Here is an 18,651-nt window from a genome sequence, read left to right on the forward strand (position 1 = left end):
CAGTGTGAGAGTGATGAAGGGTTCGGTGTGCGGCAGTTGTTTGTCATCAGGGTTCAGTCAGTATGATGGCTTGAAGGAAAAACGTGTGAAAGCTGATGCTTCAGTGTCATCAGTCTGATGGTAGCAGTGAGGGCAGAGCGTGGATTGGGTGACTGACTGGAGGCTCTGATGTCCAGCTTTCACACAGAAGTGTTGCTTGTGTACAGGTGGAAGAGAGAAGTGTGTAAGATCAATGCTAGATCTCTGTTGTTTGAGTTGGACTCACGTCTTCTGCTCTTGCTGATTAAACATGTCTTTTACATGTCTTAAGTATCTGTTTAGACGTTGATGTCGTCATCAGACGAATCAGAGCGAACAGGGAAGGTGCTCAGAAGCTTCTCTCAAAGTTATAAACAACAGTTCTACTTGTTTTAGAACGTACAGAGAACATTCACATGTAACATTCTCATAATGTTTGCTCAGTGATACAATGGAATGTTCCTTTTACATTTGCATAACAAAGAAAAAAAAAATGTTTTTGAAACATTTTTAAAAAATTGGACATTTTGAATGTTCAGAGAATAGTCAGAAATAACATTTTTATAACCTAATGGGAACATTAGCAGATCATTCTTAGAATATATATTTTTTAGTTGGGATGCACCACAAATTTAATTAATGTATAACTTGTATACCGTACAAAAGTTTGAATGATGCAGTATTTGTGCCTGTCTATTTTATAGCTTATAACCATATACTTTATGACGTGATATAATGTTAATATACTCATCTACTTGAATTATACTGAAGAAAAAATAAATAAAAAAATGGAGTAGGACTTTGAAACTATTTTCACTTAGAAATGGCTGGAAAATTTCATATATATATATATATATATATATGATATATATATATATATATATATATATATATATATATATATATATATATATTGGAAACAGTAGTTTTATTTACAACTTTCATACTAAAGAGAGAAAAAAAAAAACAAAAAAAAAAAACATAAATCCATGATAATGCAGGCAGAACAATAGAGGGCCAAATGATGAATTAGAGTACATCATAAGAGGCCTGTCCATAATTTATTACCAATACTTGTATAAAGACAATAAACAGGGTAATACACGCAAAGACAAACACACGTGGCAATAAAAGAATGAAATACATATCAATTAAATGACAAATGACAGAAACTGTAACACAAAACACCTTAATGTACATAACTGATAATAAAAATTAGAATAAACAAGTCCCTGGGATTTCTGGGAATGCTCTTAACTGTTTTACACTGTAAATTATATAGTATTTCATAGTTCTTATTTGCAAAAAAAAAAAAAGGTCATAGGATTTTATAATAAAATGACAGCGACATTAAATAGATATAGATTTTCACAGTATATGATTAGGAACTTACAGTAAAACAACTGGATTACAGATACAGTTTGTTTCTGTACAAATTACAGTATATATATATATATATATATATATATATATATATATATATTTACAATTTATGTATATGAGTTGTTTGGGATTTCTTATCATTTACGCTCTTTTCTGTACAGCAAAATCTTCACACAAGTTGCTTTTTCGGTATCTTTATTGTCTGTGACATATAAATTTGTAGAGAACCTTCCTGAAGAGACATTTTAATATCCCATTCACATTTTAATCTCTGAAAAATATATCGCTGGCTTTTCAGCGTATGCAAATGCTGCCGATCCCATAACGGCCTTCAATTTGCTCTCTGACCTTTTTACTTCAGCACGTTCACACACCTTCCACTTGTGCATCCTTGCATGGGTAATTGCCCCCTAAAATTAGAAATAAGTGTGTGTGGGTGCGTGTTTGTGTGTGTGTGTGTGTGTGTGTGTGTGTGTGTGTGAGTGTGTGTGAAGCCCCATTTCCCACAGAAATACATTCTGTGGCTGAGACGGAATGGAAAAGCAATGACAGACAGTGATTCATAAATAGGAAATTACTTCCTGCATATTTCATACAAGGTTCCTGTGTTGGTCATTTTTCCTACACGATGTTCTGGCTGATGCCTGATGAAATATTTACTGTAACTAGAGACAATTACTAGAGAATGACAGAGCCAGGGCCATCGAAAGACTGTAACCTGCTTCTGGGTCACAAACAGGAAATGGGTGCCGTCAGTTTAGTAGGCAATCCACATTCTAGAATTACAAAATATAGCTTGTGTTCACAGAAGTTGTCTTTTTTCCCAAGATGTTCAAGGAATCATTTGGAGAGACATTGTGCTCTTGTTCTTCCGGGCAGCCTGGAGTGAACAAATTTATGGTCTTGTTGGAGTGAAATTAAACATGAAACTATTTCCCATCTGGACACTTTAAATCCCAGCGTGTCCCCTACAATTTTTATATTTTTTTTTTTACACTGAGAAAATGATACGTCCTCTGAAAAGAAAAATACATGCATATTCCCTTAACAAGAGACGCACTCTAGAGATGGAAAAATGTCCTTCGCCAAAGGACAGCGTGTCACAAGAGGAGTAATTGTTCTAGTGAATATGTACCCTAACAGAAAGAGTATGACCTTTGAAAAGGGAGAGTAAGTTATCTGTCTGATGGTTAAAGATCTGGGCTAGTAACCCAAAAGGTTGCGGGTTCGAATCCTGGAAGGGACGACTGGTGACCTCGAGAGTAACTGAGTTCCCCTGCCGCTATTCTGTCCTTGATCCAGGCACTTAACCTCAGGTTGCTCCAGTGGGACTGTCCTCATAATAATTGTACTGTAAGTCACTTTGGAAAAGACAAATAGCTAATTAACGTAGATGTATCCCGTAAGGGCAGACGGATCTCACATAACTTCTGTTAACCCGCCCGCAATAAACAACCTCTGTGTCGTTTAACATGGTCTCATTCAAACAAGGAACCACTCTGAAACAATACATTTAAACAATAGTCTATACTTTTCTATTTACCACATTTATTATAAATATTAGGCAATGTGACTGTAGATACAGTATAGGAAATCAGACTAGTTAGGCCAAATATATACAGTAAGTTCAAACCAGACCAGTGAGGTCAAACTGGCAAGAAAACCACTGTACGCCTAAGTAGACTGCAGAGACCATCGGTGCCAGTGGTTTCTAAAATCTGCTGAAACACAGCCCAGATGAGTGAACAGTGAGCTCAATCCAGAGAGACCACAGTGGTGAGATCAGATCATTATCAGATAAGCAAGACTAGATGAAAGATGTAAGCTAGTATGTAATGTGCAGTTTATAATGTGCTTTTTTATGTAACAGAGAACATGAAAGCTCCTCCTAACTAGAGTCACGAACTCTGCTGAACTTTCTCTTATCTAGAAGAGAGCGTTATCTAGTCTTCCTGGAAGAGCGTATGTTTGAGGATGACTACGAGCACATTTCCAGAGAAACATAGGTGACCCTGACACCCACCTTTCCCACTAGTCCTAATTAAGACTCCCTTAGAGTCAGGTTTATTCTTTTGCTTTGCTATAGACACTCCCGTCCCCTGGCACGCACACACACACACACACACACACACACACACACACACACACACACACACACACACACACACACACACACACACACACACACACACACACACACACATCTGTTGTGTAAAGAGCTCTTCCGAGCATTTCTCTGTCTCTTTTAACGACTCGTTCGAGTGTGAAGCGGTGAAGGCTTGTTAGGGTGACTGTGGTGTGAAGATGTGGAGACAGTGGGGTGTGAATGTGTAACTGATTGTTGTTTGGGAAGGGTGAGAGTTAGTGTGTGAACACAAACCCCGCAGGATTTCCTAAAGAACTACGTCCGCACAGATTTAAGAAAGGACGTCAAAACCATTGTAGTCCTCTGGGAATTGAGTCAATTTTACACATTGTTTTGTTTTTGCCACAGTTTCAGTCTTTAGATAGTCATGTCACATTCATTAATTTTAGTCCACTTAATTTGGATTGAAATTGCATATCATTGTAGTTACTGAAAATAACATTTCTATTGACGTCAACGGTCTGTTTTCTCAGAAGAGAAAGACTGGACATTATAAATGTGTACTGTATCTGCTGAAGGTTTATTTAGTCAACATTTATGGGTATGCTATTCTAACAAATGATAACAGACATGGACTGAAAGCCACAAAACTAATTTTACGTAGCCATGAGGATGGAGTTGGATGTCTTTATCAAGACTCACGGAGAAAACAAATAAAGTTGCATTGCACTTCATTTGTTTGTGGCTGTTAATGGAAATCGGACTGTGTGGTCTGATAGCTGCTCCTGGACGTGTCTGAATTCAACAGCTATGTTGATGTGAATCTGATACTAGAATGGCTCAGTGTAATGAGAAACTCCACTTATTGACCGCAAACCCACTCAAACGGCGTGATGTGATTATGGTTTTCCCATCAGGATGACTGTTGGTGGTTGTTAGACATTATTCTTCCTGACAAACTACAATAGGATTGGACCAGCAGCCGACACAATTTCACTTGCAATACAAAAAAACATAACAAAAAAGAATGTCGCAATACTAGTTTTACTACATTGGATCCACGTTTATATGCACCAAAGACCAAGATTGGTTTTGTGTTTAGTTAATTAGCTGTCTGTCGATAATACATTTCTTTTTTTTCTGTCTCTACAGGCGTAAAAGACTTCATATTCCCATTTAGCAAGGTGTCAACCGCTGATAATGAGTCTCCTGACACAACTCCGATTGTTACTGTGGAAGAACTTTACTCTACGGAGGAGACAGAAGGTACACACACACACACACACACACACACACACACACACACACACACACACACACACACACACACACACACTGTATTTTGGGAGAACAGCACATGAACTGGTTTGTACAGCCATGATCTACCCTACTTTGCTATGCATCTGATGTCGGTCGTTGTGAAAATATACTTTCTTTATTTGTTGGCCTGCTGATCCTGTCATGACAGTTTCAAAAAAGTTATTTCACTGATCTGATCTGATTTGAATCTCTGATGTCATTTGCTTCTTACATTTTTATATAAAACGAATAATGTTACAGTTACCAATAAAGGTAAAACTAACTGGAAACCTGCTAAAACCAATTTTACTCACATTTGGCACTTCTGTGCAGATTTTAGCACAGATTTTAATACAGATAAACATACTAAGTAAATTCGGTCTAATGGGATTATTTCCCATCACAGTAAAAATGAAATAAAATAAAATATTGACTTTTTATACTGTGATTTAAAACCGACTTTCATCCAGAAATTGGGCCCCCTGGAGCTTTGGTAAATCAAACACTGCGTCTATATCATTTTTAGACAATAAATACTGAAATAGTTATATGTTATATAAATCATGCATTATGTTACATTTACCAATACAGTTTCAACTAACTGGAGAGATGGTTTATTTACTCACTAAACCCAATTTTACTCACATTTGGCACCTGTATGTACTTTAATGTGCTGATGGATTTTAATACAGATTTACTAAGTAAATCTATAACTTACTAAGTAAAATCAGTCAAAGGAGAATGTAACAAAGTATTAAATAAATACATACATACTATAATCTCTTCCAAATACCGGGCCCCTTTGTTCAAACACTGAATTTAAATTATTATTGATTATTAGTAAAAAAAAAAAAAAAAAAAAAAAAAAAAAATCCATCTTTTTACCTCTTTTTAAATAAGTTTTATTTATTTGTAGTTTTTTTATTTTCTATTTTAAGATAGAAAGTGATGGTGCTCGACGAGGGTAAAACAATTAAATGTATACAAGGCTTTTGAAAAGCAGACAAAATAAAACAATGGTAAAAAAGTTTCTTTTACACTTTTATGTAACCTTCATAAAAATAAATAAATAAATTAATTTGAATGTAAACACTCGAAGACACGTTGTAGTCTGTTGTTTTTAGAGAAAGAGGAGGCTCTAGCTGACCTGGAGCAGGTGTGTGTAAGAACAAGCAGATTTCATTGGTTAGAGAGTGAAAAACAGTCTCACCTTCACAAAGGGCTGCGAGACACACGCGTGGCATTATTCATCTCGTGGAGAAACAGCAGCACAGCGCTGACTGTCACATCTCTGGAGAAAATGACTGATGAGGAAAGTCACCTCCTCAAAGACAGAAACTACAGACTCATGCGATGAGAGTGAGTGAGATCAAATGCTGTGGATTACAGGATGTGTTCAATGCATCCGCTACAGTAATACCAGCAATACGCATCATAATGCTGGGGGTGGCCAGCGTCAAACTAGCGGTGTGTAGCATAGTTATTTATTAGATAGTGATGAGCAAACAGAGTATATAATGCACAAAAATGCACCCTTCTAAACAAAATAATGTTCCAGTCACATGATTGATCAGATATTTACATCTGCAGACATTTACCTACACTCTTAATAAACGTTCTAAGGTTGTTGTTTTTTTTTTTTTTTTTTTTGTTTGTTTGTTTGTTTGTTTTTATGTCAAATAAGAATATTTTGGTTCCAAAACCTTTTCTTAAAAGAACCAGGTTTTATAGCATGAAGAACACTTTAATAATCTAAAGAACCTTTTTTTTCCACTATAAAGATTTTTTTTTTCCAATGGACAGATTCCCTGCATTGGGAGAAACAACCATTATTTTAAAGCATTAGTTCACCCAAAAATGAAAATGTGCTAAAAGTGTGCTCACCTTCAGTTCATATTAGTTGTCATCAGGTTTGTTTCTTCATCAGATTTGGAGAAATGTAGCATTGCATCACTTGCTCAGCAGTGGATGCTCTGCAGTGAATGGGTGCCGTCAGAATGAGAGTCCAAACAGCTGATAAAAACATCACAATAATCCACACCACTCCAGTCCATCAGTTAATGTCTTGAGAAGAGAAAAGCTGCATGTTTGTAAGAAACAAATCCATCTAAAATATGAGTCCATGATCCATAATAACGCTTCCTCCAGTGAAAAAGTGCTTCTCCTGTTGTCTCTCACATCAAAATCCAGCCACATATTTGTTTAGAGCTGTTTAAACGGTGTTTGATCTGTGCAGATTTCTCTCCTGATTCAGACCAGACCACTTTTTCACTGGAGGAAGCGTTATTATGGATTCATATTTTAGCAACGACTGGAAGTTAAAAATATCTTGATGGATTTGTTTCTTACAAACATGCAGGTTTTCACTTCACAAGACATTAAGACTTTGACTGGAGTGGTGTGGATTACTTGTGCTGAAATGTAGTGTTTTTGACCCACTTAAGTAGGACTTGTACAGTTTTAATGCAGCTTCATAATTCTAATTTGACTCTTTTCGGCCTGTGATTGGACAGACTTTGGGAAAGTGTGCGTAACTGGATTTGTCATTTTGATGGCATGTGATTGGATGTGCTGATTTCTGAGTGCAGTATACTCCGTCTGACTGTCTCTGTGCTGAACGCCGGCTGTTTAAGAGGCCTCACTCGTGTCAAGAGCCGCCGCTCGCTGCGCTGCCCAGGTGATTCATAAATGGCCTCCGTCGAGCACTTATGCTGCTCTAATGGTCTCTCTGATGGTCTGTTCTGCAATTACAAGAGAGAGACACACAGACAGACAGAGAGACATCTGTGTGCATCTATAAACAAAGTGCTTATGTGTGGAAAAAGCATGGTTTTTGGTGCAGAAATATGAATGTGTTCAATAAAAGAGCCTGAAGTTTTATTAGGATGTTGTGCATGTAAACTAGTGATCTTTAACCAATTCCCCGAGCCTGTCATTATCTCCTCACCTGTTGTCATGCTCACCTGTCTAATGCGTTTCTAATGAGACGTGCTCAGACTAATGGAGCCTGATGACTGCAGCGGACAGCCGGTGAGACAATGAGAGGTGAGAGGTCAAGAGGGAAAGAGATAATAGCTGTGCACCAAAATACAGTATTTTAAAGGGCTAGTTCACCTAAAACTGAACATTCGGCACTTCATTATTCACCCTCATGTCATTGCAAACCTTTATGAATTTCATTATTGCATGAAGCGCGAGTTTTACAGTGCGGTGATGAAGCGCAAACACTTTGCGCGTAAAATAAGTGCAGGTGCTTTGATTGCGTCTTCAGTGTTTTATTGGTCGGCACTGACATTTAGCCGTTTTATAATCAAATAGCTATTCCATCTAAATAACAGAAAAAAAAAAAAAAAAAAAAAAAAAAAAGTCTTTCTGTTGAGTTAATGTTGGCTGCACACTATGGAAGCATGTTTCTGTCAATGGATAAAATAATAGTAATAGTACTACTACTAATAATAATAATAAAGGTAAACTCAGATTTGTTTTCTAGTAATGCTGAGTTTCTCACAATTCTAAGAGAAAAAAAGCGATGTGCAAAATATAGATGCAGAAGCATGACATAAATGCAGATTTGAAAGATATAGACTCAATTCTGAGAAAAAAAAATAGTCTGAATTGAGAGAAAAAAGTTGTAATTATTATTATTATTATTATTCTGTGGCAGAAAAAAGAGAGAGATCGTACTAGTTACCAGTTTGAATCTATCTGGGGAAAAAACAACAACAACAAAAAAAAAAAACTTAAACCTGCCAAAAGTCCATAAAAGATTTTTGTATTTATTTTCTAAAAGGAAATTAATATTAAGTGTAACAAGAGTTCCTCTTCAGGAACTCGAGCTGCGTCGAGCGCTTTGGGGAACGCGTCTAGCGTGAGCGACTCTGAATATCGTGTGAAATCAGTCCAATGGAAGAGCGTGACGTCACGGGCGGGGTGACGTAAGCGACCAGGAAGCTATAAAAGCACATTCAGTCTTCAGCAAGCGCTCTGTGTGTGCATGTCATTTTGTCTTGTGAGTCTTATTTACTGTTGTCTGTCCAGTAGAGCTCCAAGCAATGTCCAAGTGCAAGGCGAAATCGAAACATTCTAAAGGCGAATCCGGATCGCGTTTCAGACTGTGTGTCCCTCCCTGCCCGCGCTACATTACGAGCGGGATACACACAGTCTGTGCGTGGTCTGCCTGGGTTCGAAGCACGCCGAGTCGGCTCTCGAGGGGGCCGACCGTCCGCATTGTGAGAGGATGTCGGTGCGGCTGCTTCGTTCCCGGAGGGCTCTCTTTGAGGAGGGAGCCTTCGCCAGCGTTCCCCGCGGTGCTGGCCCCGCTTCTGCCGAGGCAGAACGGCAGCTGCACTCGTGGGGTTCGCAAGTGGATCTGACAGAGGGAATGGAGACGGGCGAGTCCCTATCTCCTTCCACTTCTGCCAGATCCGGCGCCCAATCTCTGGAGTCGGAAAGCACGCTCTGCGGTTCCTTCCACCCAGGGAGAGGGATCGACACTCCGCCTCTCTTCCTCCGAGGAGGTCGATGTGGAGTCTGTCGACAGGGATTCGCCACCCCCATTCGCCTAGGTATGAGGAGCTCTTGGAGGTGGTGACTCGTGCGGTGGCCAAGTTGAGTCTTGACTGGCCCGCCGAGAAAACAACCGAACCGCAGAAAAGTAAGCTCGACGAACGCTTTCTGCGGGCGAGTCAGCCACCTCCTTGCCGGGGCCTTCCTTTTTTTTCCCGATCTACATGAAGAGCTCGCTAGATCGTGGAAGAGGCCATTCTCAGCCCGCCTGTATATCCCCTCTTCAGATTACTACGGCAATGTAGTGGGGATTACAGAGCGCGGCTACAGAGCGATGCCCCGGGTGGAACAGACGCTCGTGAGCTATCTGTCCCCCGGTACGGCATCGTCTCTCTGAAGGCCCCGGCATTGCCCTCCAAGCCGCTCAGAACAACATCGGCTTTGGTGGGCAAAGGGTAGGCGGCAGCAGGTCAGGCTGGTGCGTGTCTGCACACCATGGCGGGCGGTTGTTACAGGCGTACCAGGCTGACCTGCTGAAGGAGCTTGATGAGGGAGAGGAGATCAAGTCCGATGACATCACTGAGCTCAGAAGGACCGCTGATCTCTCCCTCCGCGCCACCAAGGAGACCGCCCGAGCGATTGGGCGGTCCATGGCAGCTATGGTGGCTGCGGAGAGGCATTTATGGCTGACCCTGTCTGAAATGAAAGAGCGGGAAAGGGTCTGCCTTATGGACGCCCCGATCCAGCCTTCTGGCCTGTTCGGCGACGCAGTCAACACTGTCGTCGACAGGTTTCAGGAGGCTCGCAAACAGGCGGCGGCGTTCCATAAATTCTTCCTTCGTCGCTCCCTCGGGGCATCTGGGCGGGAGATGCCCCAGCCGCACCCTAGCTCCTCATACCGGGAGGCTCAAAAGCAGAGCGTCGCCTCTCGTGCTCCCCCGCAAAGGGAACGGGAGCCTCAGCGACGCTCTCGGCCGAGGTCTTCGAGGCCCAAACAAGATTTGAGGGCAGTCATTGATGCTAAGAAGGCCTCGGCCAAGAAGCCCTGACGCCAGAGAGCCAGGGCGTCAGAGGGCAGCCTCTGCTGGGGTAGAGCGGTGCACACCGCATTACACGGTGCCCGTCTCGCCTCAGCGCCCTCTGGGGGGCCGGTCTGCCAACCCTGCCAGTGTTCCAGGGCGCAGCGGTCCCCAGCGAGCTTCATTCTCAGTATCTTCCCGCCCGTGCGCGTAGCGGGGCTGAGACGCTCGCCACCCCCTGCGGGGGCCTCTTACACCAGAGGTCAGTCTCGAGAGACTGATTCCCTTAGTAGATTATTTGCCAGCGTGGAAACTACTGCCAAATGTATCTCAATGGGTCCTGCACACGGTAGAGAAAGGTTACCGTATTCAGTTCGGCTCTGCACCACCGATGGTTCAACGGGTTACTCCGACGATAGTCGGCCCCGAGCAGGGTCTGGTTATGGAACAAGAAGTGAAAGCCCTATTAGAGAAGGAGGCCATCGAGGTGGTCCCTCCTCAAGACAGGGAATCCGGATTTTACAGCCGGTATTTCATAGTTCCAAAGAAGGATGGGGGGTTGCGTCCGATCATAGACCTGCGGGTCTTAAATCGATCAGTTATGAGACTGAAGTTCAAGATGCTCACGATCAAGCATGTTGTAGCGCAGATCAGGTCCGAGGACTGGTTTGTCACAATAGATCTCAAAGATGCATACTTCCACATATCCATCCTTCCACAACACAGGAAGTTTCTGAGGTTTGCTTTCGGGGGCGAAGCTTACCAATATCGGTACTTCCCTTTGGCCTCGCACTCTCACCCCGCACGTTCACGAAATGTGTAGATGCGGCTCTGGTCCCCCTGCGCATGCAGGGCATCCCCATTCCTCAACTACATCGACGATTGGTTGATTTTAGCTCAGTCAGAGCAGGCTGCGGCTCGGCATCGAGATGTCGTTCTCGCACATATGGGGGAGCTGGGTTTGAGACTGAACGCCAAGAAGAGTGTACTTTCTCCAGTTCAGAGAACCCACCTATCTAGGCGTAGTATGGGATTCGACCACGATGCAGGCACGATTGTCCCCTGCTCGTATCGAGTCGATCCTCATCTTAGTTGAGAGAGTCAAAGAAGGCCAGTCACTCACTGTCAAACAATTTCGGAGATTGTTGGGTCTGATGGCAGCTGCGTCCAACGTGATACCTATTGGCCTGCTGTACATGAGACCCCTACAGTGGTGGTTCAAGACCAAGGGATTTTCCCCGAGGGGCAATCCACTTCGAACTATCAAGGTCACGCGGCGCTGCCTCCGTGCCTTAGACATGTGGAAGAAACCTTGGTTCTTGAATCAGGGCCCAGTGCTGGGAGCTCCTGGTCGCCGTGCAACACTAGCGACGGATGCTTCCCTCACTGGTTGGGGTGCGGTCATGAGTGGCCACCCTGCCCGCGGTCTGTGGAGCGGTCGCCATCTGACATGGCATATCAATTGTCTAGAAATGCTAGCAGTTTATCGTGCACTGAAGCACTTCCTCCCAGACCTAAGGGATCACCATGTGTTGGTGCGCACCGACAACACATCGGTGGTCTCTTACATCAACCACCAGGGAGGTCTGCGTTCGCGCCCCTTGTACAAGCTGGCGCACCAGATCCTTGTGTGGTCCCAGGGCAAACTCCTCTCACTCAGAGCAGTATATATTCCTGGGAAACTGAATGTGGGAGCAGACATACTGTCGAGGCAGGGGCCGAGGCCCGGGGAATGGAAGCTTCACCCCGAGGTGGTGGAGCAGATATGGAGAATTTTTGGCAGAGCTCAAGTAGACCTCTTTGCAACTCAGGAGACAGCACAATGTCCCCTTTGGTTCTCTCTAGTTCATCCAGCTCCCCTGGGACTGGACGCTATGGTACAGACCTGGCCGAGGCTTCGTCTGTACGCATTTCCCCCTATTGCTCTGCTCCCGGGAGTTCTGGCGAGAGTACGCCGGGACGGGGTCCGTCTGTTGTTAGTAGCCCCGTTCTGGCCGGGGCGAGTATGGTTCGCAGATCTGGTCTCGCTCCTCGACGGCTCTCCTTGGGAGATACCGATCAGGACAGAACTACTCTCACAGGCGCAGGGCACGATAATTCACCCTCGCCCGGAGCTGTGGAAGCTGTGGGTGTGTGGCCCCTGAGGGGGCGCAGTTCATAGCATCCGGTCTCTCAACCGAGGTTGTTGAGACCCTCCTCCAATCCAGAGCTCCCTCAACGAGGAAACTGTACGCCCTGAGGTGGAAACTCTTCACCTCATGGTGCAGAAACCGCCAGCTAGACCCAGTAAACTGCCCAGTCGGTACAGTTCTGGAGTTCCTACAGGCCAGGTTCTCTGCAGGGTTGACCCACTCCACGTTGAAGGTCTACGTGGCGGCCATTGCGGCCTACCATGCCCTTCTCGATGGTCAGTCTTTGGGAAGACACCCATTAGTTACACGTTTCCTCCGCGGTGCGCTGAGGCTGAGACCTCCAGTACGGTCCCGTATTCCCCCCGTGGGACTTGGTTGTGGTGCTAGAGGCCTTGTGCAGACCTCCATTTGAGCCTATTCAAGATATTTCAGACAGACATCTGACACTCAAAACCGCCTTTCTGTTGGCCATTACCTCTCTGAGGAGAGTAGGAGATTTGCAGGCCCTCTCAGTGGCCCCTACATATCTGGACTTTGCACCTGGCATGACCAAAGCGTTCATATACCCTCGAGCGGGATATGTTCCTAAGGTCCCCTCTGTCACACCACAACCTGTAGTGCTGCAGGCTTTTCTGTCCTCCTCCCTTTCGGGAGCCCGACCAAGAGAAGCTAAACTGTATGTGTCCAGTTCGAGCACTGGACGCATACGTCCACAGAGCTGCCCTGTGGAGAAAAACAGACCAATTGCTTGTATGCTATGGTCCCCCCAAGAGGGGTTCTCCTGCTTCTAAGCAGTCTATTAGTCGTTGGATAGTCGAGGCTATCAACGCCACCTATGAGTCCTATGGTCGTCCCCCGTTGTTGGGAGCCAAGGCTCACTCCACACGGGGTATGGCGGCCTCCAAGGCCTTTTTGGCAGGTGTATCCATGCTGGACATCTGCAACGCTGCGGGGTGGTCCACGCCCTCTACATTTGCAAAATTTTACGGCCTAGACATGCCGGTCACTCCAGGCGCATTCCGTCCTCTCGTCCTAAGCTGTGCTCTTCGGATACACACTAGGCAGGGGTTTGCGCGGCATGTGCTTTTATAGCTTCCTGGTCGCTTACATCACCCCGCCCGTGACGTCACGCTCTTCCATTGGACTGATTTCACACGATATTCAGAGTCGCTCACGCTAGACGCGTTCCCCAAAGCGCTCGACGCAGCGTCTCGTTCCCTCGAGGAACTAGGGTTACATACGTAACCCAGAGACGATTTCTATTTTAAATAAAAAAAAACTTACATCAAAAAAATCCTAAAAAATAAAATATATCTCTGTTTCCACAAAAAAATATGAGCAGCGCAACTGTTTTCAACACTGATAATAATCAGAAATGTTTCTTAGCACCAAATCAGCATATTAGATTGATTTCTGAAGATCATGTGACACTGAAGACTGGAGTAATGATGCTGAAAATTCAGATTTGATCACAGGAATAAATGACATTTTAGCAGATATTCACATAGAAAACAGTTCTTTCACAATATTACCGTCAAATCAGTCATTTATGAGGCTGTTTGACAGCCAGGACGCTGCAGTAGACAGCAGGGCTGTTCACTCGGTTAGGAACAGAGATAACATCTGTGTATGTCTGTGTTGTGCTACTGTTTACAGCAGTGAACACTTCATGCTTTTGTTCAAACAGTCTTCCAATGTGAATTTTCTGCCAAAAACAAAGATCTTACAGATGATTTAGTTGAGAATATTGTCATGTTGCCAAACAGAAGAGCGGCTCTCGTTCAGATCGACTCGCACGGTTGACTGGCAGACAGAGCAAATGCGTACACTAACTTCAGACTTCATCTGATCCTCAGCCAAACTTCACAACATCAAAGTCTTGGTGGATAATAAATGTTCAGAATTTGCATTTCTATGAGTCCATGAAGGCAGTTCAGTTGTAGAAAGCACTTTAATCAGAACTGTGTTATCACTCTCCAATATTGTGATATAAATCCAAACTAAATGCAACATAATTGCAATAAAAATGCACTGAACTTACAATAAAACTATGCAAATTTTAATCCATGAATACATCAGTCAGGGAGCCAACTGGTGATTCATCCCTTCTCCTGTTTGCATTACTAGCTAGAAAATCACACATAATCAGGAACAGGTTAGGGTAGGTTTAAGTTTATTTTGAGCAAAGAAAATAAAAATAAAAATAATACATATTAGCACACATACATAGAAAATTAGAACAGTTTATCTCACATATATATGTATCATACATACACCTTACACAAAACTATACTACACACACACACACACACACACACACACTGTATTTTAGAACAGCCCATGAATATATATAATATATAATATATTATATATAATATATAATATTACCCGGTAGTTCATTTTTGTTGGCTTTTTACAAGAGCTGTGCAGTATAAAAATCAACTAAATCAAAAAGTTTTAATAGTCTAGATTGCAGAAATAATATATTTGTGTGATCAAAATATCCCACCTTATGTATGATTCTAATTGCATGTTTCTGAAGTATGGGGCTATAGTGAAGTTTTATAGTTATTGCCCCAAACTTCTATACAATGAGTTAAGTAGGGCAAAACTAATTAACAATACAATATATATAATGAATTATATTCCAAAACATATTTAACTTTATTAATTACAGATATATTTTTGGATACTTTACCTTTTATGTATCTGATGTGTGGTTTCCAGCTTAATTTACTGTCAATAGTGATTCCTAAGAATTAAATTTCTGACACTTTTTCTATTACAATACCATCTAGTTTTCTTTATAATTACCAAACATCATTATTTTAGTTTTGTTTAAATTCAAAGATAATTTATTAACATCCATCCATGTTTTTAGTTTTACTAATTCTTTATTTACTGTTGTAGTAAGTTCGTGTGAGGAAAGGAAGAGGACAAAGGGGTCGGCTGGACTGCTGACGTATATTTTATTATAACAAAAATAAACTTTGCACCAACGGTGACTTTTACTCTAACATCAACAACGACACGATCACATAACACTTCCGGGTGACTTCTTCCGGTTCGGGGTCACGTCAGCAGTCCGTCTCTCTCTGTCTTGCTTCTGTCTCTCCTGGCGTTTTATACTCTCTCCACACCAATTACTGAAACAAGAGACAGGTGTTGCTCGTCTCTGCCCAAACCACTCACTTACCGATCGTCTCCTGATTTCTCTCTCCCGCTGCAGACTTCGCTAAACCACGCCCCCCCTGCCACATACCCCCACCGCCCGACTCAGGCCGGGGAGCCATTTGGCCTGCAGCCCCCCCCCCCCCCCCATTGCTGGAGAGGAAGTCGGCCACTGCCATCTGAACACCCGGCCTGTGGATCACCTTGAACTTAAAAGGCTGTAGAGCCAGATACCAACGAGTGATCCGCGCATTGGTATCCTTCATGCGGTGGAGCCACTGCAGAGGAGCGTGGTCCGAACAGAGGGTGAACTCTCACCCCAGGAGATAGTAGCGGAGGGTGAGGACGGCCCATCTGATGGCAAGGCACTCTTTCTCTATGGTGCTGTACTTAGCCTCTCTCTTTGAGAGCTTCCGGCTAATGTACAGCACCGGCCGTTCCTCCCCCTCCATCTCCTGGGACAGGACTGCACCCAGCCCCCTGTCCGACGCGTCCGTGTGCAACAGAAAAGGGAGAAAAAAATCAGGAGAGTGTAACAACAGCCCGCCACACAGGGCAGCCTTTACCTGGGTAAAGGCCTGCTGACACGGCTCCGTCCACTGGAACGTATCTGGCACCTCCTTTTTAGTAAGGTCAGTCAAAGGACTGGTGAGGTCTGAATAATTAGGAATAAACCGTCTATAATATCCCGCAAGCCCCAAGAACTGCCTTACCTCCTTTTTGGTTTTGGGACGTGGGCAGGTCGCAATAGCAGCTGTCTTGTCAATTTTGGGGACGCACTTGTCCATGCCCCAAGTGGAAGCCCAGATACCTAACTTCCACCCGCCCAATCGCACACTTCTTTGGGTTGGCCGTGAGTCCCACTCCCCTCAGCGATCTCAGGACAGCCCTCAAATGCTGCATATGCCGCTGCCAATCATTACTAAATATAATGATATCATCCAGGTAGGCAGCTGCATATGCAGCATGGGGCCGCAGAATCTTATCCATGAGGTGCTGAAAGGTAGCCGGCGCCCCGAACAACCCAAAAGGAAGGGTGACAAACTGGTGTAATCCAAATGGCGTTGTGAAAGCTGTCTTTTTCTTTGGATAATGGAGACAAGGGGATCTGCCAATAACCCTTTGTTAAGTCCAATGTCAAATAAAAACGAGCCGTGCCTAGCCGATCAAGCAACTCGTCAACCCGCGGCATTGGATACGCGTCGAACTTCGACACAGCATTCACCTTGCGGTAATCCACACAGAACCAGACTGAGCCGTCCATTTTCGGAACTAAAACTATCGGGCTCGCCCAATCACTATTGGATTCTTCTATTACTCCCATGTCAAGCATTGCACCTAATTCAGCCTGAACTACCTTTTTCTTGTGCTCAGGTAAGCGATACGGCCGGCTGCGAACTACCACGCCCGGCTCGGTCTCGATATGGTGCTCAATCAGGTTAGTACGGCCCGGTAGGGGCGAGAAGACGTCGGCACACTCGGCCTGTAATTTCCTTAGATCAGTAAGTTGGGACGGCGAGAGGTGATCTCCCCCTGGGGCCAGAGCGAGGGATTGTGGTTTGACATTCGCCTCTGGTCCGAGATCCCCTCCTCCCCTCCAATCACCGTTGCCAACATCACTGATTCTGCCTCATTCCATTTTTTTAGGAGGTTGAGGTGATAGATCTGACGGGCCCTGTTTCCTATCGGACCGTATTACTTCATAATCGAGATCTCCGACTTGTCGTGCGACCTCAAAAACGGTCCCGGCCACTTAGCCATTAACTTTGAGCTCGACGTTGGGAGTAATACAAAGTACTTTCTCTCCCGGTGCAAATTTACGTAATCTAGTTCCCCTGTTATATAGCTGGCTTTGGCGGTCCTGGGCTTGTAACAAATTCTCCATTGATAGCCGCCCCCAAAGTGTGGAGTTTTGTTCTCAAGTCCAGCACATACTGAATTTCGTTTTTGCCCTGAGACGGCCCCTCCTCCCAAGTTTCTCTCAGTACATCCAGCACCCCTCTGGGCTGGCGTCCATAGAGAAGCTCAAAGGGGGAAAACCCCGTGGAGGCTTGTGGGACCTCTCGCACAGCGAATAACAAGGGCTCTAGCCACTTATCCCAATTCTTGGAGTCTTCTTGAACGAATTTACGGATCATGGATTTAAGTGTGCGATTAAATCGTTCGACCAGGCCGTCGGTCTGTGGGTGATAGACGCTAGTTCGAATCGATTTAATGCCCAATAATCCGTACAGTTCGCGTAACGTACGTGACATAAACGCAGTGCCCTGATCGGTGAGGATCTCTTTCGGGATCCCCACCCGGGAGATAAGACGAAACAGGGCGTCCGCAACACTCTTAGCGGAAATGTTGCGGAGGGCCACTGCTTCAGGATATCGTGTTGCATAGTCAACTATGACTAATGCAAAGCGATGTCCCCGTGCAGATCGCTCTAATGGCCCGATGAGGTCCATACCAATTCTCTCGAAGGGGACCTGCATTAAGGAAGGGGGCGCAAAGGCGCTTTTGGGGCGGCCGGTGGATTCACCAACTGACATTCAGGACAAGACGCGCACCACCTGCGCACGGTTGTCGTGAATGCCCGGCCAAAAGAAACGGGTCGTGAGGCGATTCAGTGTTGCTGCCTATCCCGAATGGCACGCCATAGGATTAGAATGAGCCGCATGGGAAAAGCATTTCCCTGCGGCTCTTCGGGAATCAACAACTGGGTTGTATTCACTTTTGTCCGAGTGTCTTGGGTCACTCGATACAACCGATCTCTTAAAATGGCAAAATATGGATAGGTGAGCGGGGTGGGCAGGTTGGAGAGGCTGGCCATCGATGGAGCGGACCTGTTGGAAAGCGTGTTTTAATGTCTCCTGAGACTGCTCCAGAGGAAAGTCATCACGCTCCGAGAGAATAAGTCTCCCGATTTCGCTCGGTTCCCCTGAAGCAGAACCCCGCGGTCCTGGCTCAGTTTCTCCCACCTGCACGCGCGCGGCCTCCTTCCGTGCCTTCTTTCCCCAAGAGGCATCCGCACATAACGACCCCAATAAAA

General features: G+C 44.4%; 1 protein-coding gene across 1 annotated transcript in view; it reads left to right on the forward strand.

Moving 5' to 3' along the window:
* Positions 1–18,651, forward strand: part of LOC109070726 (phospholipid-transporting ATPase ABCA1-like) — a 137,895-nt gene that overhangs the window by 3,669 nt on the left and 115,575 nt on the right. The window contains exon 2 of the mRNA XM_042761401.1: positions 4,640–4,753. Within this exon, the coding sequence (XP_042617335.1) occupies positions 4,688–4,753 (66 nt within the window). The 5' untranslated portion in view covers positions 4,640–4,687. The remainder of the gene's footprint in view (positions 1–4,639; positions 4,754–18,651) is intronic.

The sequence above is a fragment of the Cyprinus carpio genome, chromosome A7 (assembly GCF_018340385.1).
Source record: "Cyprinus carpio isolate SPL01 chromosome A7, ASM1834038v1, whole genome shotgun sequence".
Taxonomy (NCBI): domain Eukaryota; kingdom Metazoa; phylum Chordata; class Actinopteri; order Cypriniformes; family Cyprinidae; genus Cyprinus; species Cyprinus carpio.